Raw genomic sequence first — 25,153 nt, 5'->3', positions numbered from 1 at the left:
CTCCTCTTGTCTGAAATGACATTTTCTGCCAAAAGGCTCTTAGGGTGATTGCTGAAAGCGGTAATGGGAGACTCCTAGGGTCACTGGCATTCAGCGCTGCTCTCTCCAGCCTGCTGAAAATCTTCTGTTTTCAGGCTGACCCTGGATCCAAAATAAATCCTGATTTCTTCCTATGGATTTTCTCTTCTACAAAATAGGAAAATGCAGTGCGCTTCATCCCACTCTAAAGAGGTGTCTTGGGCAAGTCCTTTGAAAAGGTAGCTGGGCTAAGCAGGACTCTGAATACAGTGGTCTTTCCTGAGGACTTCATCGATACCAAGGAAATATTTTAGAGTGCCCACTAAGTGCAGCGTTTTAGAAAAGGGTGTGACTAAGAGAGAGCACGTTCCTCTAAATCACTTGTTCCTTTTCTAAGCCTCAGAATTGTGAATAAAATGTCCACTTGATCACTTATGATTACTAATCTGGCTGAATCACATGAGGAATTAAGAGAGTGCCCTTTTTAACTCTTCACTTCTAAGTACTTAGGGTCTGTTCCCTTTAGCGTATGCTCCCAAGCTCTTAGGACAGTGTTCTGCTACGCTCCCAAGCTCTTACGACAGTGTTCTGCACAGAGTAGACACTTATAAATGCCACTGGCTGACTGAGTGAATGTTTCAGAGAATACATAATAATAATAGTAATAATTATGCAATGAGTAATGACAATATTATTATTGTTAAGGGATTACTATGTGTCAAGTCCTGTACTAAGCACTGGGGTAGCTCCAAGATAATCAGGTTGGACACAGTCTCTGTCCCACATGGGGCTCACAGTCTAAGTAAGGAGGGAGGAGGAGTTACCTGCAAAAAATATTCCAATTTCCCAGTTTAAGGGCTCCAGTTCCATCTTTTCACAGGTAAGAAAAAAATGTGAGACAGGACTGCACTGCATCTTTTTCCTGATGTGACACTTCCATCCTTCCCTGCATGCTGAGCCCACTGCTGGGTAGGGACTGTTTCTATATGTTGCCAACTTGTACTTCCCAAGCGCTTAGTACAGTGCTCTGCACACAGTAAGCGCTCAATAAATACGATTGATGATGATGATGATGATGATGCACAACTTCCACTACCCTTTTCTAGATTCTCCCCCTCCTCTTCTGAACTTTCACCCCCTTCTCTCAGGTAAGCAACAACCTCATCCTCATCAATTGTCAGCTGTGTGACTTTGGGCAAGTCACTTAACTTCTCTGTGCCTCAGTTACCCCATCTGTAAAATGGGGACTAAGACTGTGAGCCCCATGTGGGACAACCTGCTCACCTTGTAACCTCCCCAGTGCTTAGAACAGTGCTTTGCACATAGTAAGCACTTAATAAATGCCATCATTATTATTATTATTATTATCCCCCACACCCACGACCCCTCTCCACTCGTCCTGGCTGCCCTGCACACGGTGCTTTGGCTGAACACGTTTCGTTACGGAACACTTACCTTTTCTGAGTGTTTGAACTGTCGCCAGTAACTATCATACATGCGCTTGGTAGTTCTCTCAGGGTAGCAAGTCACTGTCTTAATGTAAACCTTCAAGCTTCGTTCAAGTAACTGATTAACTTCTCCATAATCATAGTCATCATACCTAAGCAAAAATGATATCCATCAATCAATCGTATTTATTGAGCGCTTACTGTGTGCAGAGCACTGTACTAAGAGCTTGGGAAGTACAAGTTGGCAACATATAGAGACAGTCCCTACCCAACAGTGGGCTCAATGCTTCCGGTGTGCAGAGAGCACTGCAGTAAGGCTTGGGAGAGTACAACAACAGACATATTCCTATTCCTTACCATAAACAGAACATTCCTTGCCCACAATAAGCTTACAGTCTAAGAGGGAGCTACAATACTTAACGTCAGAAGACACTGATGATGGAGTCTAAATGTAAATGTTACTAGTTCATTTTCCATTTAAGAAACTTCTTTCTAACATTTCTACATGTCTAGTATCGTTGACAACAGTTAAGAAGAAGCAGCATGGCCTAGTGGATAGAGAATGGGCCTGGACGTCAGAAGGACCTGGGTTCTAATTCCGGCTCCCCAACTTTGTTGTGCGACCTTGAGCAAGTCACTTCACTTTTCTGTGCCTCAGATACCTCATGTGTAAAATGGGGATTAAGACTGTGAGCCCAATGTGGGACAAGGACTGTGTCCAACCCAATTACCTTGTATCCACCCCAGCGCTTAGTACCGTGTCCGGCATGTAGTAAGTGCTTAACAGATACCACAACATTTATTATTATTATTGTCATCTAGGAAGAGGAGAAATGCAGTTTCCATAATTTTCCTTTTCTCATAAGTCCCTCCACCCGGATCTTCCCAAAACGATTACTTTATATTAGACTTTAATACCAGCACCAAATTTAAGTCACCTGGAGGAGAAACAGACACACTTAGCATCGAGAGTCGCACTGTATTTTTCCCACCCAACTGGCAAATTTCAATTTCTTCAGAGTTTTAGTGAGGCAGGTTACAGTATATAAAACCAGAGCCTCCATTAAGGACCAAATTCTAATTTCATTTCACAAAGTCTTCAGCACTTCCAAAACAAAATATGTCACGGTGCATCAAGGGCATGAACTGTGGTTTACCGTGCCCTACTTCTAATTGTGTCGAAGACAGACTGGGCACATATAAATCAAACTTCAGAACGACAATCAGTTTACGAATGGCCACTTTAAAAAATCAAATCCGTTCACTCAGTGATGAAGCAGACAGAAATTGTAGCCCTTTCCATTCCGGCTAAAAAGCAATTATCTGACAATTGAGCAAAATTGGCAGTAGTGGGGAAGACGGGGGAGAGAGGGCCTGACCAGAAAAGTCAAATACAATTTTGTCTGGTTCTCCAAACTTAACAGCAAGAATCTGGACTAGCTTTTTCCTCAATTAGCTCTAAGAAAGGCTCTCCGATAGAAATACCCCATTGCTTAAGAAGCCTCAGAATCAGAACTGCAAACACCTAGGCATGAGTGGTCTCTAAGGCAACTGCTTGGGAACTTCAAAACAGTCTTTGTGTAGAAAAGCCTTCCATGAGAAATTATCCTGCACTCTCCCATACGCTCCAGGTGTGGATAAATGGGCTCTGCCCTAAAACATGGAGTTATTTGACCCAATTTTAATTTTCTTCTAGACTGGAGGCTCGCTGTGAGCAGGGAACGTGGCTACTAATTCTGCTCTACTGTACTCTCCCAAATGCTTAGAGCAGTGCTCTGTACACAGTAAGTGCTCAATAAATCCCACTGACTGATTGTCTCAACAGAACTAGGCATGAGGGTCACCTCTGACAAATGAAGGTCACAATCTCAGGGCGGGGGGCGGGAGAGGTTATCACCTCCCAAGTTTGTAGCTTTCCAACAAAAATGGACAAACTTTGCCCAAGAATGCCAGGAAGTTTTCCTGATTAGGACTGAGAGGGGAAACGGAATCTGCTTGGGGTTTGACCAGGCCAGGGAGAGTGACTCGCTAGATTTTACCACTTTCCTGCAAGGGGAATCTGGCCTGGGAAATTTTTGCTTTCAGAACTCAAGAGATGTCTCTCCCCAAACTTCAGGGAGAATTAAAGTATGTTAGAATCAACTGCTGGTGGAGGGTCTTTCATCAAGAATTTCAGGACTGAGGTCCACCACCTCAGGAGTTTGTGCAGTGCCCTGTCAGAAGTGTACCAGCCAGAGGATGGTCAGAGTCAGAGGATGATAATCCAATTTGTAGATTATTCCTTCCCCTATGCTCATCCATTTGATTCCTCTCTGTGTCCACCAACACTATCATCAGAAGGGCAGGAAGGGGCAAGAAGAGGTGGTGAAACTCACATGGAGACATTTTGTTTATTCATTGATAACTCTGGTCAAAGGTTCTTTTTATGATATTTGTTAAGCACTTACTGTGTGAGAGACACTGTACTAAGCACTGGAGTAGATAAAAGATAGGTTGGACATAGTCCACGTCCAACATGGAGTTCACAGTCTTAACCTCCATTTACAGATGAGGTAACTGAGGCACGGAGGAATTAAGGGACTTGCCCAAGGTCATACAACAGACAAGAGGCAGAGGCGGAATTAGAACTCAAGTCCTTCTGACTCCAAGGCCCATACTCCATCCTTTAAGCCACGCTGTTTCTTTGGATTGCTTCTGTCAAGAACCTACAGTGTGTTATCTTCGCTGCATGCCTCGTGAATAAGGACTGAATGAAGATGATTGATATTTATACAACTTATTCAAAGTGTAATCAAAACTTCACATACCTGATTCCAAACATACAGTGAACATAATTAAATAAAGCTCTTCTCAACGTTGTGGTATCCACATCTTCGTGTGTGGCCATAGTGTTGTACGTGAGATTGTAGACCATCCTGAACTTTTCATCAAGGAGATGACCAATGTCGGAGTATAGTCTGTTCACCAGGGAGAATCCGTGATTTTCCCAAGTGTAATCCTAGATGAATAGAAGATGTTTCACATGATAAGATAAATACCATCTTGATTTCCCATTTCCCTTCTCTGCCCCTTTCATGAATATCTATTGCTAACAATTTGGTCATCTCCGTAGAAGAAAACAAGCAGATCACTGCGGTTGCTTATTGACACATTTTTTTAAATCTGTTTTTTATGGTATTTGTTGCACCAGGCACTGAACTAAGCACTGGGGTAGATATGAGCTAATTAGGTTGGACAGAGTCCCCTGTCCCACATGGAGCTCACAGTCTTAATCCCCATTTTCGGATGAGGTAACTAAGGCACAAAGAATTTTAGCGACTTGCCCAAGGTCATTCAGCAGACAAGCTGCAGAGCAGAAATTAAACCTCTGGTCCTTCTGACTTCCACAGCTGAGCCCTATCTGTTTCTCTTTTACTGTGAATGAAGTAATAATGACATTAATAGTGATAATTATGGTATTTGTTAAGCGCTTATTATGTGTTAAGTACTGTGCTATTCGCTTGGGTAGATACAGTGGCATCACATCAGATGCAGTCCCTGCCCAACACAGGATTCAAGAAGCAAGCATCTCCTCTCCATTTTACACGAAGAAACTGAAGCACAAAAAAGTTTAAGTGGCTTGCCCGAGGTCACCCACACGGCAACAACGGTGGGCCTTCATTCATTCAATCGTATTTATTAAGCACTTACTCTGTGCAGAGCACTGTACTAAACACTTGGGAAGGAACAATACAACTATAAACAGTGACAATCCCTGCCAGCAACAAGCCCACGTTTCCTGACTCTTAGGGCTGTGTTTGTTCTGCCAGGCCAGGCAGCTTTTCCCAAGATGGGATTCTTCGTGAAGAAGTTGAGTCTCATATGTCTTCCCTGGCAGCATAAAACTATTGCTCCCCCTTGCCCTCTGCCTATTTTGTGAACTCTACGGGGATGTCTTGACTACACCTCTTATATTCTTGAAGCTGGCTGACAACAGAGTTCATTAGAAAGGAATGAGTACATGGGAAGAAGAGTAAAGTAAGACAGTGTCAAGACACATTATTAGAACAATGCTGACAACTGGATTAAACAGGCCTTCACCAAAGTTCACTCTCCACTAGGCACTGTGACCTCACGGAGTCTGAGGAGCTGGGTTCTAATCCTGTTCCCACCACCTACCTTCTGTGTGACCTTGGGCAAGTCAGTTAATTTCTCTGAACCTCAGTTTCCCTCATCTGCAAAATGAGGGTTCAATACTTAGACTGAGAGCCCCACGTGGGACCTGATGATCTTATATCTACCCCAGCGCTTAGTACAGTGCTTGGCACACATATGGTAAGCACTTGACAAATACCCCGATTATTTTAATTAACAACACCTCTGCCTGGGACCACTTCTATGAGATGAGATTCATCTGATAAACTAAACCGGTCACAGGCAAGGATCGGGAACTCGGCTGCTGCTTTTCTTTGGACACTGAGGTCCCAAGGGGTCACTCTCTGGCTTTCAGGATTGCTGCTCCGGTATCTGAGGCTACCCAGGCAGGTTTGTCAGAGGATAGCAACGCCTGACCTAATGTCCACTTAAAATCATAATACTATTGATGATGGCATTTGATGTGCTCACTACGTACCAAGCACTGTGGAAAAAAGGTAATCAGGTTGGACACAGTCCCCATACCTTACGGGGCTCACAACTTAAGTAGGTTGGGAGTAGGATTTAATCCCCATTTTACAGGTGAGCAGCTGAGACCCAAACAAGTTAAGTGACTTCCCCAAGTCACTCAGCAGCAATTTTGGTAGAGCCAAAATTGGAACCCAGGTCCTAGGACTCCCAGATTCAACATGCTCCTTTCGCTAGGTCCAGCTGATCCTCTGAATTGTGGGTCTTTTATGTTTTTTTTTTAAACTTGGCTGAAGGCAAAATGATATTACTACCTCTAGGCCGTATCAAAGTAGTTTTTGTTCTAATATGTCCTAAATAAACGCTGCCTTGTACCTGAGCTCGGAACGTTGGCAAATGCTCTTCCCCTCGCCTGGCAAAGTCTTTGTACCCAAAATCGGGGTCTTCGATGTACCGGGAGACATCAGATGTTGAGACCATGTCATCATCGAAAACTAAGGACACAGGAAAAGATAGCATCAGAGACTAGATAAGGAGGCAATAAGGGCATTTTCCCTACTTCAAAATTTTATTCACGTAAATGAAATTAGAGCACTGACTGCAGTTTTTAAATTCTCAACAAGTATGTAGGGCTTCCTGGGTCTCAAGGCCAAAGTCTTGACTAAAACAGTGAACTTCAACTTGGACTTTGGAAATAGAGTATTATTAATTCCAACCATCAGAACCTCACTCAATCTGGATCTCTCTTTTTCCACATCAATCTACACCACATTTCATTTCACGACTCCTTTCTGGAGCTTTATAAAGGATGTAATAGGCTGTCTTATTAAATCAGAAGAAAAGCTCCTCAGTTGAAATTCTGGGCAATCAATCAATCAGTGGCATTTACTGAACACCTACTGCATGCAGGGCACTATACTAAACTCTTGGAGACTACCTGAGATCTAACAGCTGCTTTACTTCCATTTTTGGAAGAACTATCTTTAAGGCAGTCCAAAATTAGCAGGCCTAGACATTAAAAGCACCACTCTGAATATCACCTAGGGGTGGCTACATAAAGAGAACACTGAAAGTATATTTCCAGAAATAAAAAGGTCTAAGGAGAAAAAAATAATGCACTAATGAGGAATGGCACCAGCAATTGTGAGAATGACAGACAAGAAAATGTGAGGAGAGCAGCAATGATCTTCACGCTACTTAAATACAAGCAGATTTTAGAAGGTTTGACAGTTTTGACAAATATCACCTTTGAATTTCGACTGATCTGTACTTCTGCTGGACATGGACTCTGTCAGGCCCCTGACAACTTTAATTATTCTGTCTTGCAGTTGAAATATTGCCATTTGACTGACTACAAATGTTATAAGGACCAACTTATTTCCTCTCATTTTCAAACATTCCAAATAACGTGAAACGAACCAACAGTACACTCCTCAAGCTTATATAATGGGGGGAAGCGGGGGAAGAACAAATATCTTCTGACTTACATTCTACTAAATTATGTAACCATATTTTCTTCATTTTTCAAAACGACATGTTAAAAGCCCTGATTACAGAGAGGCTTATGAGGAACTAAGGAAATAAAACAACAGAATTAACGTCTGGGGAATTTGAGTGAAATCTCTTATAACTTGATATTGCCTCATCACCTTGCTTTCAATAGAACCGTCAGACTTGACTGGACTAGACACACCTAGCTTAATGTCCTAGTCGTTTCAGCTAAAAATGCCAATGCACACACACGTGATATTAATGAAAAGATAACTAGGTAGTGTCCAGACTCCCACTCGAAGTCCAGATCAAAAATCTTCACTATGAGAGAGATTTATTCTTAATCTAGGAACCTTTGATTCTTACAAATAGCAAAGTACTGATGTTAAAGTACCATAAAAATAAATGCACTAAATATACCAGTACAGCGATACTGTACTTATGCAAGACACTCTGTTAACATGGCAAAACACACTATTTTAGGACACAGGAATTTTTTCAAAAACAGCTGAATTGCTATCCTAGGACAAAAGGTATAGCCTTCAAAAAGCTGGCAAAAATGATTTTTTCAGTGCAGAATGCTTTTGTATTTATGGAAATTTATCTTTGTTTTTTCACAGTCCTATCATGCAAAAATTAAAAAGCAATTAAACTAAAGAACTCATGGCTCATAAATAATTACTAAGGTCACACACTGTGACGACAAGAAGTTCAGCTGAAATTACACAGAGAACAACAATAAGTAAGCATCTCTCCGGTGCCCCAAAAATGTGCTGTGGCTTTCCATTTCTATCTATAATCTATCTTTTTCCCTTCGCTGAATAACCAGGTGGCTTTATTGTGCAACTAATCTATATAGGAGTTGATTACTGCATAGCTGACTGAATTTGACCTTGATATTCATTTTTGGCTAACTTCCATATGCACTTGGAAAAAAAAGTTGCCATATGTCCATTGCTATCACCTTAAAAAATCAGTTTCTCTCTCCTTGGACTTATTAGCCAAATAAAATATAATTTGACTAGAAAGGCATCTTGCACAGCATTTATAATCTGTTCTATAAATTCTAACTGAAGGAGCTAGGCAAAGCCCGATGCAATGGGGCATTGGCAATGGGGCATTATGACATCAACAAAAAGTGATATATCAATTTTGAAAACCCTCCTTTGCACTGAGAATTTCCTTTGCATTTTATGCTGTGCACACATAAGCTCTCAATAAGTACGACAATGTATGAATACTTAAGTTTCAAACTGAAATCATTTTCACAAAGAGAAAAATCATCTTTTTGACCTATTTTAGGTCAGGGAGTGAAGACTATCAATTATCTGGGTAAATGAAAATGGAATGTACTTAGCTATTCATGTGCATTGCATCAAAATCGGATTTTTTAATTTGTTTTAGAAGGTTATCGGAATGATGGCCGTTTCCAAATAAAAGGCTCTGATTTCAGAAACGGGGCCAATCTACACTTTTCTGTCCCTATGAGGTAGAAGGGATGATATCACTTTTGAAACACACTAATATTCAATTATAGGGATGGTAGTTAAGCGGTTCCTATGTGCCAAGCACTGTCCTAAGCACTGGAGTAGATACCAGATAAACAGAGACTAGACACAGCCCCTGTCCCACACAGGGCTCAGAGTAAGCATCTACCTATTCTGTTGTCATCAATCATATTTATTGAGCGCTTACCGTGTGCAGAGCACTGTACTAAACTCTTGGGAGAGTACAATATAACAATAAACAGACACATTCCCCGCCCGCAAAGAGCTTACAGTCTAGAAGGGAAGACGGACATTAATATAAATACCTGTACTTTCCCAAGTGCTTAGTACAGTGATCTGCACACAGTAAGTGCCCAATGAACATCATTGATTGACTGACTGAAGGGGGAGGGAGACAGGTATCAAATCCCCATCTTACACATGAGGAAATTGAGGCACTGAGTGGCCCAACTCCTCTTCTGTGGAGACCTCGGGAGTCTTCCGAGATCACTTAGGAGTCAGCCCTTGATCGAGGGACCTAAATCTCTCAGAGCCACGTATGGGTTGGCAAAGGCTCAATAAACAAAGCACGACTATGTTACTGAGTTAGGAGTTCTTGGGCTTTAGCGAGTTCAACAGGCTTTTAAAAAGGGAGAATAATATATAGCCCTTAAAGAAGCTATTTCTGCTACATGGTATCTGGAGAACTCTGGGCATGCTGGCCAAACCACAGAACTTTTCTCCAGGTAAGTCAACTGACTGAAAGAGTTTATTTTACCTTCTTGAAGTCATGAAAACTAACTACCAGATGAGTACCAAGATTGGGGAAAAAAAACAAAAAGAAAAAAAAATTATCCTGAAATGTTTCCCAGGGAAAATTCCAAAAAAGATACAGCACCTTCCGTTAGACTAGAAAAGACCTTGGGTTTGTTCCCAGGAATAGCTCATGAGGGCTTAACTCTCTGTTGTATAATACCATCTCTCACCAATGGATGAGATCATTATCCTCAGAATTCAAAGTACAGCTAGGCTCCAGAGACCAATAAATGGGATATGCTCATCCGATTTTCCAGAACAGAGAAACATCCTTCACAGTGTTGTTTTCTAACACAATTACTACCTTTATATGGTCTGGACAAAAATGGAAAGGGAGAAGGATGAATGCCATTTTATGAAGGACTTCAGGTTGCCAAAGGGCATAGGCTGTTTTTGCCAAAAATCCATTACAACGTTCATGGTGACTGTCTAAGAGTAGAAGAGCAGTTAGGGCAGAATCGTTTGCCCTTTTACTGAGAAATACCTTCACATGTTTCCTAAAATCCTGTTTATTTTTCTGAGCTCCATTAGTAAAACTTGGAAAGACTCTAAATGATGACTTGGAGGCTCAAACTGGCAGGCTAAGGTTGTGAAAACCGGGCATTAGTATCTAAAAACTGCAAAGCTTTCCAAAACCTGAAGTAGTAATTTTTCTGAGGCAGCCATGAATTTCAAAAACACATTATGGCCGCTTTTCCTTTTCCTGTATTAAGGCAGGTTACAAACACAAAGATCTTGTTTCTGACCAATCCGTAAAATGACAAAGCAAGACAAAGCATTAAGAAGAGAATGAGTTGTAGACATTTTTTAAATGGCATTTATTAAGCGCTTACTATGTGCAAAGCTCATTTAAATGACTCTGGCTCAGTCTAGTTTCCAGTGAAATAATAGATCCAGTCACGGGGCATTTCCAACTTCACATCAGCTTTGCAATAGTTTGTGGAAACTATTTTCCTTCTGCACTGGTTTTATTCTGCTTGCCCTTGGATGGGCTGGCTCTAGTCACACAATTTCTCGTGCTCACCGTGTCATTAGTGAGAGCATATCTGTGGGTGTGAGTGTCATAGAGGGGGAATCTCTTGCAAACAGATGAAATGTGTCTGTGACACCACCTTAATGCACCTTTTCTGGTCCCTCACCAACAGGGATAAGTGCTGCTTAGACACCAATGGCTAAGAAGGGAAACGGAGAGAAGCAGCACGGCCTAATGGATAGAGCAACAGCCTGGGAGTAGGAGCACTTTCCAAGCGCTTAGTACAGTGTTCCGCACACGGCAAGCGCTCAATAAATACGACTGAATGAATGAATGAACCTGGGTTCTAATCCTGGCTCTGCCACTAGTCGGCTGTGTGACCTCGGGCAAGACACTTAACTTCTCTGGGCCTCAGGGACCTCATATGTCAAATGGGGATTAAGACTGTGAGCCCCATGTGGGACTGTATCTAACCTAATTAAGCTTGTATCTATCCCAGGGCTTAGAACAATGCCTGGCACACAGTAAATGGCTTAACAAATACCATAAAAAAGTTATATCCCACCATAAGCAGGACATGCATATAAAATTGCTTCTGAGTACCCTAGTATCTCCCTGCAGCAAATGTCCTTGAGATCTCTAAGACCAATGAAAATGGATTACAAAGGAAGTGTGAAGTATTCTGGAGGTTCGCAACTTGATATTAAGCTGAAGCATTTCCAGACTGAAGAGCAAACATTTTATATTAAGGTTACTATAATCCTTCTTACACTTCAGCAGGTGCAGCTAGTTTTAGGATAATTAGGCCCACGTGCAAAAACCAATGACCCCACATTTTGGGGGGATCAACTGGTGGAAGGATGTTTTAAGAACCATAGAAAAACTTTCATTATTGTTCAATATACTTACATATGGGCAGGAAACGTGTCTGCCATTGCTGTAGTACTGTACTCTTCTAAGCACTTAGTACAGTTCTCAGCACATAGTAAGTGCTCAGTAAATGCCACTGATTGGTATAATCCATTAAATGAGTTCATTGAAAAGTTAAATGTTAACTGCTTAAAAGAAAACTAACTCCTTTGAAAGAAGATGCTAAAGGGGATAAATACAATTTTCTTTTTTATCTTTATGCAATGCATCTGTTAGCAAACTGGTCTTAACTATTATAATTATTATTATCGCCATGGTATTTGTTAAGCCCTTACTATGTGCCAAGCACCATTCTAACCAGTAGGTTAGTTAATCAGGCTGGATACAGTCTGTCCCACATGGGGTTCATAGTCATAAGAAGGAGGGAGAACAGACATTAAATCCCCATTTTACAGATAAGGAAACTGAGATGCAGAGAAGTTAAGTGACTTGCCCAAAGTCACAAAGCAGACAAAATCGGGAGCCGATATGAGCCCAAGTCCTCTGACTCCTAAGCCTGTGTTCTTTCCCCTAAGCCACACTGCTCCTTAACAAGAACAGATCATCTGGACTAGACTCAAGTTACTAGAATAGTGGTACCCCACTATTGTGATCAGCTTTGAGGTTCACTGACTTGAACAGTGAAGACAGCTTGTTCTCCCAGAAATCGTAATGGAACAGGTTCCTCATCCCAGCTGGCCACTTCCATAGGCCCTGGGTCCCCTCTGCCTCACCCTGTTAGCCCTTTTTATTTTAAAACTTTCAATTCCACAGAACAGAAGAATCATTCATCAACGGCCTGAATTTAAAGCACGGCAAAGGCAGTTTGGAGAAGGGTTCTGTGGGTGGGTGAGGCGGGAGGTGGATCTTCTCCCAAACCATACTGAGGGAAGATTTAAGGAACGTCGACACATTTATGAGAGCTGAGGAAGAACTGGAGCCTAAGAGGGATTCCGCAGGACTTCTAGGGTCAGAATGAGGATGAGAAAGAGAGTCCATTTTAAAAAGGAGCACCTGTTGGGGAAAATGAGTGGAAAGTACTTCCAGACACCACAAAGAGACTTTCTTTCTTCTCCTTCTCAAAACGAGTGGCCATCTCTTCCTGTGAGGCCTCTTCGTCCTCCCTCTCTTCTTGAAGCCGCTTCATCCTTTCCATTAAAGCCTCGAGCTCGCTCAATGAATCCACAAACTGCAAGACAGGGTTTGGAAGTCAAACGCAGCACCAAACACATCATCCAGTCCTCTCAAAATAGAAAACGCCAGCTGATCCAAGCATTTCGAAAGGGTAACATTCATGCTGAAATATTAAATCCAGAAATGAAAAGCAGTAATGGGTTCAATATTAAGTATGGAAATGGAAAAAAAAATAACACATGATTCAAAAGACAACCAAACGATCTGAGCAGTGCCATTCTGGATTTCATTGTCTTCTTCATAAAAATGTGGTTGGCCAAGATTTCCCATTTTCCAAGAGTAGTCTGGAGAAAGCCCAGGGCACCTTTTAGCATTACACAACTCTAACTGCTGCTGCATTTCCACAAAAGAGAACTGCCACTATTTAAATAAATCGCCTGAGTGTTCCTCCCATCTGAGCAGAAATTCAAACACCCTTTAACCACCAAAATGCATTTTTCCAAAGTCATAATATTCCATTTTCTTACTTAATAAACATGCACGTTGATGAGTTTCTGAAGACTGGAGGGATTGCCAAGTAGTTGAATGGCTGGGAATATGTCCCACAGAGACTGAAGAATCTCTGCCAAAGTGTATCTTTAGACTGTAAGCTCAATGTGGGCAGTGAACTTGTCTGCAATGTCTGTTGTACTGAACTCTCCTAAGTGCTTAGTAGAGTGCTCTGCACACAGTATGTGCTCAAAGATACCTAAATCTGTCTCCTAGATTTCACGGACAACTGCAGGAGCTAAAAGCCTCTTCCCATATGTTCTTGATGAAGGTCATAAAGAAATCGAAGCAAGATACGGTATAGGATTTCTAAAACCAAATATGGTCTAGAAAATACCACAAATGCATCTTGGAACACTCACCCCAAAGTTGCTGCTTGTCAGGGATGCATTTTCAATGTTGTTGTCATTGGCAAGATCGCAGACACAGAAGTTGTTGACTGATATTAGCCTGAATCCATTAGACGTATCTGGATCTCTCTCTGGATTAATACCACTACCAAAAACAAAGCTTGCCAAGGCATGATAATGTGCCAAAAGGACGACAGCGTGCACTAGTTCAGGCAGAGACCAATTATTCTCTCCAGTTTTGACAAGTTTCTGAAATGAGAAAACGGGGTAAATGTACAACTCAAGTTACAAAGACTCATTTTTCAAAACAAGTTTGAACAGCCAACACCCTTCAGTAAGTTATGCCTTTAAGAAAAACTGAAAATCAAGGCACATTTCAGTCCCCCAAAAGAGAACCTTTTAAAAATGGTTTGATCCAAAAATGATCTCATTTTTTTTCCCCTCAAACTACACCGTCACCCTCATAAAGCTTGTTTTATTAATATCACCTTGCACTCGCATAGCCTTTTTCTGCAGGACACTTTTTTGTATAACTCATCTAAAGTTACATAGACATAAATGCAAAATATAGCAAAACTAAACCCAAATTCAATTTAAATAAAGAAACCATTGGGCACACTATTCAAGTAAAAACACTAAGCCAAAGAAATGGACTTGTTCTCTGACTTTTAAGAAATAACTCAGGGCTTTGTTTGACTGGGAGAATTTCCAAATGTGAGGTCTTCAAGTGATATAATTTTTCTTCTCAAATTAGGAATGCCTGAAGTGATACAACTGATACTGATTTCTATGATTTCCATTTAGATGTTGCATTATTGTTGGACATTTGCACAGAACTTCAAAATCATTTTATATTTGTTTCTTCTACTGAAGTCATAAGAGCAACCCCCCCCCCCCGCCAAAACCAATCACTAGATGCTACCTTATGCGAATCGTTGATTATTGAAAAAGAAGTATGCTACCTTAAAACAGAAATTGAGAGCTCACCTCCTCCAGGAGGCCTTCCCAGAATGAGCCCCCTTTTTCCTCTCCTCCTCCCCAATCTTCCCCTCTGCCCTACCTTCTTCCCCTCCCCACAGCACTTGTATATACTTGTACAGATTTATTACTCTATTAATTTTACCTGTACATATTTACTATTCTATTTATTTTGTTAATGATGTGCACATAGCTATAATTCCATTTGTTCTGATGATTTTGACACCTGTCTACATGTTTTATTTTGTTGTCTGTCTCCCCCTTCTAGACCGTGAGCCCGCTGTTGGGTAGGGACTGTCTCCATATGTTGCCGACTTCTACTTCCCAAGCGCTTAGTACAGTGCTCTGCACACAGTAAGCGCTCAATAAATACCATTGAATGAATGAACCCCAAATAAACCCAAAGGCTTCTTGAAGCTGTCCTCCACCTTCCAACTGACTTCTATGACTGCCCATCTTCATCTTAAGGCTCAGGGGACAGGCTTGTGAGTCAAAAAGACCTGGGTTCTAGTTCTGGCTCCGACACATGTCTGCTGTGTGACCTCAGGCGAGTCACTTCACTTCTCTGTGCCTCAGTTACCTCATCCGTAAAAATGGGGATTAAGACCGTGAGCTCCATGTTGGGACATGGACTGTGTCCAACCTGCTTCGCTTGTATCTACCTCAGCACTTAGTACAGTGCCTGGTACACAGTAAGCACTTAAAAGATGTCACAGGAAAAAAAAGGGAAATGCTCTGGGTGAAAATCAATTCTTCTGGAAAAGCAGAGACTTTCTGCTGATTTAGTCCTTACCTGAATATGCTCTTTTGTGATTAGCCAGGGTCGATGAGCAAGCAGCTTATTTATTTCATTGAGATTCTTCAGTCTCTGTGGGACATATTCCAAGCCATTCAACCACTCGGCAATCCCTCCAGTCTTCAGAAACTCATCAACGTGCATGTTTATTAAGTAAGAACACTGATGTCTGGCTGCAGCCTAAAAGATTAAAAAAAAAGTGGACAGATATATAAGAAAAAAATTTTCCTGTTTCATTCCACTACCTCCAGAGACTGAGCCTCTGGTGGAGATAAAGCTCAAACTTCTGGTTATCTTTTTCACCTCGCAGCTCTCTCATTTCACAAGAACTTCCCCCCAAATCAATCAATGGTATTTATTGAGCACCACGTGCAGAACACTGTATTAAGCACAGAAAGCAACCTGTTCCCCGCAGGTGGTCAGATGCAAGCCTCCAATCGATTGCTGTGGAGACAATTGGGGGAGAGGAGGGGTCCCCGAGATAATGCTAGCTGCTACATGTGCTGTGATAATGAATTGATATTGATATTGAATTGATGATTCACTATCAATGCAAAATAACACTTGTCTTTTCTATGTCGTCGAGTCGTTTCTGACCCACAGTGACACCACTGACACATCTCTCCCAGAACGCCCCGCTCTCCATCTGCAATCGTTCTGGTAGTGTATCCATACAGTTTTCTTAGTAAAGGTATGGAAGTGGTCTACCATTGCCACCTTCCATGCAACGAACTCGAGTCTCTGCCCTCGACTCGAGTGGGTGAGTTTTGACTTGTAGCAGATTGCCTTCCTCTCGCTAGCCACTGCCCAAGCTAGGAATGGAATGGGTAGGCCTCTGCTTGACTCTCCCTCCCATAGCCGAGACTGGTAGAGTACTGGAAATTCTCCAGGTGTGACTCTGAGAGGGGAAAATAACATTAACACTAGGCAATATCTCGTTTCGGATGATGATACGTATGCAAGTGTGAAGGAAGGCTCTCCAAAAAAGCCTCAAGGAACCAAACTCTGCTATTTTGGAATGGCTCGGACAAGTTATTGATGTTAAAACCACCAAAAGGCAACATTACTGAATTAGCCGCTGCAATCGGCACTAATCCAAAGTATTTGAAACCGTGATTTTAAATGAAAAACTATTTAAACTGATGGGAGTAGAAGTCCCTTAACTCACAGATTTCTTCTGTTTGCGCACACATAAGAAGGGGGCTGAGGGGGGAGTCACTTTGTCCCTCACTTCTGATTGATCACAGTGCTTGAAGGGAGAACAGCAGTGAACCAGGAGTGGAAGCAATTGATCAAAAATGGCCTGGCTATATCCTGCTTATAAAGACCTTTTGGAGAAAGAGAAGGTTTCTTCTCCATTCCACAATGCTTTTGCACTGTGGGTGCAGCAGATGAAGGTGCTTCATCTAGTCCCTTCTAGACTGTGAGCCCGCCGTTGGGTAGGGACCATCTCTATATGTTGCCAACTTGTACTTCCCAAGCGCTTAGTACAGTGCTCTGCACACAGTAAGCGCTCAAGAAATACAATTAATTGAATGAATGAATGAAGGCAGTGGAGGCCACAACCTCCAGCTGGCCCTGAGGGCCAACTCTCCTGGAACTCCCTTTACCCCCTCAAATCCTACCTTCTCTGTAGCTAGGAGGATGACAACAGGAATTGGAAGCAGGTGAGAAGGAGAGAAAGGGAGAAAGAAAGGAGAAAAATGGGATGAGAGAGAGAGATGGGAGCAAGGGAGAAAGAGAAGGGGGAGCGAGGAAGAGAGATGTGAGCAAGGGAGAGAGACACGGGAGCATCTAAAAGGGCTACATACCATGATAGCAATGTAGTGTCTGTAGGGCAAAGGAAGAGGACCATCCATGCGCAGCATGTAAAACTGACTGCGTAAGAAAGACTCCAGGTACTGAGTGTGTAAACTCATAACCTGAGTGATGTTGTCCAGGCGACCAGTCGTCGAGTATTCTTCTACAAGAAAGTTGGTACGTTCATCTGCCGTGTTTGCTTGGACAACCTTAAAGAAAAAAAAAAGGCAGGAATTGAGACACAAATGAGCCCTTTATTGCACACCTATAAATTTTAACCAATGAGGAATAATAAAATTATGCAGCTGCAGGAGTAAATGAGCATGGACTTACCTTCAACCTACACAGTACAGTCTACAAAGCCATAAATACAGGAACACAAAAATGTGAAAGGCCTACGGTCTTTTTTTGCAGACTGGCACAACTTAATAGTAAATGTCAATTTATTAGTAAACAATCACAGGTATAACCGTGGGGCTGTAGAAAAGAGGCTTCTATCTGTTACGCACAGATACATTGTGGACCCACTTACGTAGGGCCAGAAATGAGGAAGAAGATTGTGGGAAAGGCTTGAGCAGTTTGCTGTTGACTGTGAGCTCCTTCTGGGCAGGGATCATGTCTATCAACTCAATTTGACTGTACTTTCCCAAGTGCTTAATACAGTGCTCTGCAACCAGTAAGTGCTTTTTTTAAAACAATGGTGTTTGTTAAGCACTTACTATGTGCCAGGCACCCTACTAAGCCCTGGGGTAGATACAGGTTTGTCAGGTTGGACACAGACCCTGTCCCGCATGGGGCTCACAGTCTTAATCCCCATTTTACAGATGAGGTCAGTGAGACACAGAGATGTGACATGACTTTCCCAAGGTCACAGAGCAGAAAAGTGGCGGAGCCGGGATCAGAACTCAGGTCAGTCTAAATTCCAGGCTCATGCTCTATATATCTCAATCCACTTTTCCTCATCTCCCACTCCCTTCTGAATGGCTCAGACTTGCTCCCTTTGCTCTTCCCCCGAACTCCTAGCCCCACAGCATTTACACATATATCTGTCATTTTATTTATTTGTATTGATGTCTGTCTCCCCCCACCCTCAGACTGTGAGCTCACTGTGGGCCGGGATTGTCACTCTTTATTGTTGTACTGTACTTTCCTAAGCACTTAGTACAGTGCTCTGCACACAGTAAGAGCTTAATAAATATGACTGAATGAGTTGGTAGACTCGATCTCCAGAACTTACAGTCTTATAAAATAACTAACATTTTGGGAACGGAACATTTGGGTATATGTGTAAAAATAACCTAATATGAGTCCAGTGGAAGATCTTACATAACATCTTAAACATTTAAACATTCCAACCATCTGGAAAGGGGAGTAGTTTTCAGAATCCAAGCTTAATTGAAAGATCTCCTTTTAATTTCATTAAACAACAGTCAAGTCTTCTATGATCTTTTAAAGGCTGTGAATGGCATATGGCAGGGGCAGCTTTTTTGGCATTGTCTATACAAGCACAGTGGTCTAAGTTCAAGGGTCACAGCTCAATGTCCCAAAGATTTTATTTAATAATATTTTAAAAGCAGGGCCTTTTTGTCCCGGACTACCTCTATAAACAATGCACAAGATAAGCCCAGTTTCAAAGTTCCAAGAAAATGCAGTACTTCTGCAGTCAAGAAGAGAATGAGAATAAGTTCTCCACCGATTTGAGATCGAAGAGATAGTCTAGAAAGGTAGTTCGACCCAGGAAGGAGAAATGGATGGATTGTTGTGGAAAGGTTATAGGGTTAGAGATGAGAGCAGCCCAAGTTTTAGGATTTCTCGATAAGATGGTCTGGGCCACCAACAGGACCCAGGGGTCTGGACCCTCTGAAAGCCTCAAAAAAGACTTCCATGACCCCAAAGCACTGTGACCTAACCCATCTAGGAAACAGCTTAAAGAGCAGCAGCATGGTCTAGTGGTTAGAGCTGGGGCCTGGGGGTCAGAGGATGTGGATTCTAATACCGGCTCCACCACTTGCCTCCTGTGTGACCTTGGGGAAGTCACTTCACTTCTCCATGTCCCAGTTACCTCATCTCTAAAACAGGGGTTAAAGCTATAAGCTGCATGCGGAGCAGACTCTATGTCCAACTGTCTATCCTGAATCTCCCCCAGTGCTTAGAACAGGGGCTGGCATATAGACAGCGCTTAACGAATACCGTTTAAAAAAAAGTCTCAGGAAAGAAGAGACTATAAAATATTCCTATCAGTCCTTTCCCTGCATTCCTGCTTCCTACATGGACTGTGAGCCCAATGTGAGACAGGAGCTGTGTCTGATGTGATTCCTTTGTATCTATCTCAGTGATTAAAACCGAGCTTGACAAATAGTAAGTTTGCCCAGACTGAGCCCCCTCCTTCCTCTCCCCTCCCCACCCCTCGCCTTACCTCCTTCCCCTCCCCACAGCTCCTGTATATATGTTTGTACATACTTATTCCTCTATTTTACTTGTACATATTTACTATTCTATTTTATTAATATGTTTTGTTTTGTTGTCTGTTTTCCCCTTCTAGACTGTGAGCCCGCTGTTGGGTACGGACCGTCTCAATATGTTGCTAACTTGTACTCCCCAAGTAATTAGTACAGTGCTCTGCACACAGTAAGCGCTCAATAAATACAACTGAATGAATGAAGTGCTTAACAAATGCAATAATAATGATAACAATAATAATGATAATTCCTCAGCTCCTTTATTCTGGTCCGCATTTTAAAAAAAGACCCTCCCTGTGATATTTTACGCAGTTTAAAAGATGAGGATACACTCATTTGGAGAAATCAAACCTTAAGTCATTCCTTTTCCTTAACAAAATACCATATCCGTTTCCTTTTCCCATTATTTTGTCAGAGTGGCTATTTACAAAAAAAAAAAAAAAAAAGGAGCAGGATTCTGTAACTACTGCATTTTCATTCCCAGCTCTGTCCTGAAAAATTAGCCACGAAATACCCATTATGGTAAATGTTTACACAATTGCTAATCCGCCTGTACATTAGTACACACACCAAGTGTTATTATGGGTACACAACTAACGCTTATGGCTATTCAGGGAAAATAATTTACAGAATTATTCTGTTTTCTTTACATGTGCTCCAGAATCTCAAGAAAAAAAACAAAAACCCATATTTTTCACTTCAGTTTGAAATGCAGCCAGAATGTGGCATCTAATAACACAAATGTGTTCAATTGAGAAACCATTCATATTTCACTACTACCTATAAACTCACCTCTTTTTCTGGAATAAAGGCACTTGGTCCTCTTGTCAAAGGCGGAGATACTCTGATTCTTTTTTCCTGTTTATAAAAAACAAAAGCAAAGTAGAAAGAGTTAACCTTATCTTGATGGCTAATACTGATGACCTTGATTTCTAGACCCCAAAGAAATTACATTTTTGCATATTTTTCTAGATTTGGGGATGCAATAATTTATACAATTCTATCTGAAGACACGAACATATTGCTGCTGATTGAGAGGGGAGATGACTGATGTTTCAATAATCAGTGGTATTTACTGAGTGCTTACTTTGTGCAAAGCACTGTTCTAAGAGCTCGGGGTAGGTAGAATATAACAGTTGGTAGATACAGTCCTTGCTCACCAGGAGCTTACAGTCTAGAAGGGAGAGGGAGACAGCCATTAATATAAATAGTTACAGATATAAATGTGAAAAAAGGCAAAACATAAAAGAAAAGATGAGCAGTGGATGAGAAGGGAATTGTCTACAATCTCTTCCGTAAAATTTTAGAGAAGTCATCAAAATGTTGGGATTTATTACTAGAGGTAAGCCAAATGGGAGTAATTCCAGCATCGTTCTACATCCAGAAGAGGGGGGACTAGGCATAAGATGCCATGCTCAAATTGTTTTCTTCCCAATATTAGGAAGTTACCTCATCAGTTACCTCATCTAAAATGGGGATTAAGACTGTGAACCCCCTGTGGGACATCCTGATTACCTTGTAACCTCGCCAGCGCTTAGAACAGTGCTTTGCACATAGTAAGTGCTTAATAAATGCCATCATTATTATTATTAGGAAGACATTAGAGATGGAAAACTCAGAGGGTACTTTGGGATTTAAGGTTTTAAATTAAGCCTAGGACCCTGACACGGAAAAGGGAAAGAAGAAACGTGGAGAAAGCTTATTCAATTATCTAGTTTTACAGCATCAATTACCATGGCATTTAATTTAAACCACGTTCAGGAGAGATCAAAGGGTAGCCAAAGTAAATGTTTGTTTCTCAAGAAGAGAGAATCAGACTTCAGTCCCAGTCCATGTCCTGATCACGAACTGAATTTTGTTGAAACAGGGAATGGCAGTTTTCCCCACTTACTCGTTCCCCTATTAGGAGTACTTGAGAAGCAGGTGGCCTGGTGGTTAGAGCCCAGGCCTGGGATTCAGAAGGATCTGGGTTCTAATCCCGGCTCTGGGCCTCAAGCTGCTTCAAATGTAAAATGGGAATTAAGCCTGTGAGCCCCATGTGGGACAAGGACTGTGACCAAGCTGATTAGCTTGTATCCACCCTAGTGCGTAGTAAGCACTTAACAAATACCACTGAAAAAATTAACAGGATATTGGGTATGTACAAGAAATAAATGCCGGCATCAGACTCTCCTCGTACCCCAAGTCAGGGGGTGATGGAAAATGAATTTACAGAGTTTTAAACATGACTATGTGGAGGGAAGGGTCTAGGATTAAGGAAAGGTTATATTCTAAAGTAATTTATGTGGTGTTCCCTTAACCAAAGGGAGGTTGCCAGATAAAATATTCCAGAAGTACATGTGACGAGAAGTTGTCTTCAAAGCTTGAAAAATATGCAAGTAAAGCAACTACAGAACAACAGAAAAAACATTTTAATTTTACTAGAAGGGAAACAGAATCCCTACCCCTGGCAGTTCCCAGGTTGCTGCTCTCTCCCTCAATTTACGGAATTCATCCCATGATTTTCACGGGGGCAGGTATTTTAAAGACAAACTGAACGTCGCTTTCTTGTAAAAGATGACACTTCTTTACTTTCAATAACAAGGTTGTAGATGACAAGTCCTTTGATTTTACTATTTAATACCCTTTCTTTATTATTTGTGGTTTAGGACTGCACTACACTCTCTCTTCATAACCTGCCAAAATTCAGTGAAGGGCAGGAGAAAAATCATTCTGGAATTGGTCCTGTTCCCCTGCGGGGATTCCAGAGGCAGGACCATTATTCCCTGTCAGATCTAAGGGCCGCCCTCCTGTTAGATAAATGGTGGCACCTGGACATATGTCCTAGGGTGGAGTTAATGTCCCAGGTGAAGGAAGCTGGCTGGGAGTCAAGTGTACCTGGCGTGAGGACAACGAGTCAATTCCAGAGTTGCAATTGGTTTTTGTGGGTTCTTGTGGGCCTCAAGGTCGAGGGGCTTATAAGGAAGAGAATGTAAGATGATGAACTGCCTTTCACCCTACATCTTTCCTTCCTGGACTCATGTCTAGCTTCAGCTGGCCTTAGAAACAGGATGAAACAGGTCAACTTGGGAGGAAAGTATCATCAGATTTTTGTCCTTTTCTCTCTCCCTCCTGCTGGCCCTTCTGTCTCTCCTGTCTTCAGCCTCCAGAATTATTAAGCTACCACGTCCAGGCAAGGAATCTGTCTGTTATATTGTTAGGAAGAATAATGATAACAACAACAACTGTAGTATTTGTTAAGAGCTTACTATATGCCAGGCACTGGACTAAGCACTGGGATAGATACAAGATAATCAGGTTGGGCACTGTCTCTGTTCTACATGGCTCACAGTCTTAATCATCATTTTACAGATGAGGTAATGGAGGCACAGAGAAGTGAAGTGACTTGCCCAAGATCACACAGCAGTCCCGGGGTGACTGTACAGGCTCCTCCAACCCATTAGGGGACTGAATTTCTCTGTGCCTCAGTTATCTCGGAGGGCTCTGCTTTGGTCCGAGCCACCCCGGCCTGTCTCTGGCCCATGGAACTTAGAACGGAGGGACGGCTAAGAGCCCGAACTAGACGCCAAAGCTTTGAACTTGGACTTCTTTCTCAACCTCTCTGGATTCCCCTTTTAGGAGTTCACACCCCACCAGGCCTTGAGTTACTCCCCAGAACTGACCCCAGGGCCAAAATCGAACAGTGGAGAAGAACAGCAACCCAACTTTTTTTTTAATGGCATTTATTAAATGCTATGTGCAAAGCATTGTTCTAAGCGCTGGGGAAGATACAAGGTGATCAAGTTGTCCTACGTGGGGCTCACAGTCTTCATCCCCATTTGATAAATGAGGTAACTGAGGCCCAGAGAAGTTAAGTGACTTGCCCAAAGTCACACAGCTGACAAGTGGCAGAACCAGGACTTGAACCCATGACCTCTGACTCCAAAGCCCATGCTCCTTCCACTGAACCATGCTGCTTCTCCTTTTTTGGACTTCTTTTGGATACTGAATTTCTTCTCAGATTTAAGTTTTCAAAGTGCACCAAAGGCGGTGAGGAGTCCTGGATTTGTTTTGTCCTCTAAAAGAACGTGTTCTATAGTTCATCAAGTTTTAATCTATTGATCACAGCTTTAGCATTTAAAACAGGCTAAACTCACTTCCTTCCAGGTCTGGGGACAATTAAATCTTCGGCGAAGGCAGAATAAGTTCCTCCCCTCTTCTCCTCCATCTTGCTACCCATATGAGCTTCCACTAAATTATTATTTATTTTGGACCGTATATTTTTGACTGCTTCACCACCTCACTTCTTCTTCCCCTTTTGAAAGAGCTACTTGAATACACAGTGACCTTTTCATTTTCCCCACAAGTTTTAACCCCAAAATATTATTCCCAGATTTCCAATGAAATTTGCTTTTGAAATCCAAAATCCTGTAACCTCCAAGTCCCCAAAATGCTGAAATGCCTCACATTAAACCGAACTCTCTCAAACTTTATGTTTCACAGAATTATTCACTTGTTACCTTACTTAGGTATCTAACAACACAGTCTTTAATCTCCCTCTTTTGACAACAGCTAGAAAATACAGATGAATCTTACTCATCTTCAAGCCACACACAACTCCAGATTCTAGTAAAAAAAACTTATGAGAGGCACAATTCAAAGTCTGTTGGCTTCTCACTGGTTTGAAAGTTCCTTGAGAGCAAAGACTCTTTCACTTGGACTGTACTCTCCCAACTGCCTCTAAACTGTGAGCTCGTTGTGGGTGGTGTGTGTGTCTCTTAAATTGTACTCTCCCAAGCGTTCAGTACAGTGCTCTGCACACGGTGTGCACTCAAAAAATACGATAGACTGACTGCCCAGTTCAGTGCCTCACACACAGTAGGCTTTTGATAAGCCCTCCTGAAATGAATAGTTAAGAGCCAATTTACTGAAATCACTCTGCCAGGGGAATACAGTAGTCCTTCTCAACTACAGTATTAGGATAATTCATAGGTAAGGAGATTTGGGTTTCCATAAAGCTAAATTATAATGAACCTCCATTAAGGAATTTTAATGGAAACGTAAGCAATTCTTAAACATGCCTTAAAATGTCGCTTCATAAAAGTAGTTGCTTTACATCACTGCCAATACATTTAAAACCTTAGAAAGATAAAAGGCAAAAGAAAGACCCATTTTGAATTCATTAATTTTCAGGAGAAGACGGAAAGGCAAACAATTATGTTTGAAATAAAAATTCCTTTTTAAAAAAATCAATGAACATAGCTGAACTTCAAACCTACCAATGAACTGCAAGGAAATGGGGCTGAATATAGGAATAGTAATAATAATAATGATGGCATTTGTTAAACACTTACAATGTGCCAA

The 25,153-nt window shown here is 41.7% G+C and overlaps 1 protein-coding gene and 1 non-coding gene across 2 annotated transcripts in view; both read right to left on the bottom strand.

Moving 5' to 3' along the window:
* The window catches only part of SESN3 (sestrin 3), a 71,492-nt gene that overhangs the window by 10,841 nt on the left and 35,498 nt on the right, over positions 1-25,153 (bottom strand). Inside the window, exons 2-9 of the mRNA XM_038761528.1 lie at positions 20,603-20,668; positions 17,363-17,560; positions 15,549-15,731; positions 13,790-14,026; positions 12,759-12,933; positions 6,444-6,562; positions 4,274-4,464; positions 1,474-1,618 (exon numbers count right to left, since the gene is read on the bottom strand). Of these exons, the coding sequence (XP_038617456.1) occupies positions 1,474-1,618; positions 4,274-4,464; positions 6,444-6,562; positions 12,759-12,933; positions 13,790-14,026; positions 15,549-15,731; positions 17,363-17,470 (1,158 nt within the window). The 5' untranslated portion in view covers positions 17,471-17,560; positions 20,603-20,668. The remainder of the gene's footprint in view (positions 1-1,473; positions 1,619-4,273; positions 4,465-6,443; positions 6,563-12,758; positions 12,934-13,789; positions 14,027-15,548; positions 15,732-17,362; positions 17,561-20,602; positions 20,669-25,153) is intronic.
* On the bottom strand, positions 16,322-16,459 carry LOC119941714. The gene has a single exon (XR_005455297.1). It is a non-coding gene; the product is annotated as a small nucleolar RNA SNORA7 (small nucleolar RNA).

This window comes from Tachyglossus aculeatus, chromosome 20 (genome assembly GCF_015852505.1).
Source record: "Tachyglossus aculeatus isolate mTacAcu1 chromosome 20, mTacAcu1.pri, whole genome shotgun sequence".
Classification (NCBI taxonomy): Eukaryota; Metazoa; Chordata; class Mammalia; order Monotremata; family Tachyglossidae; genus Tachyglossus; species Tachyglossus aculeatus.
This window is presented reverse-complemented; position numbering and strand designations above follow the sequence as displayed.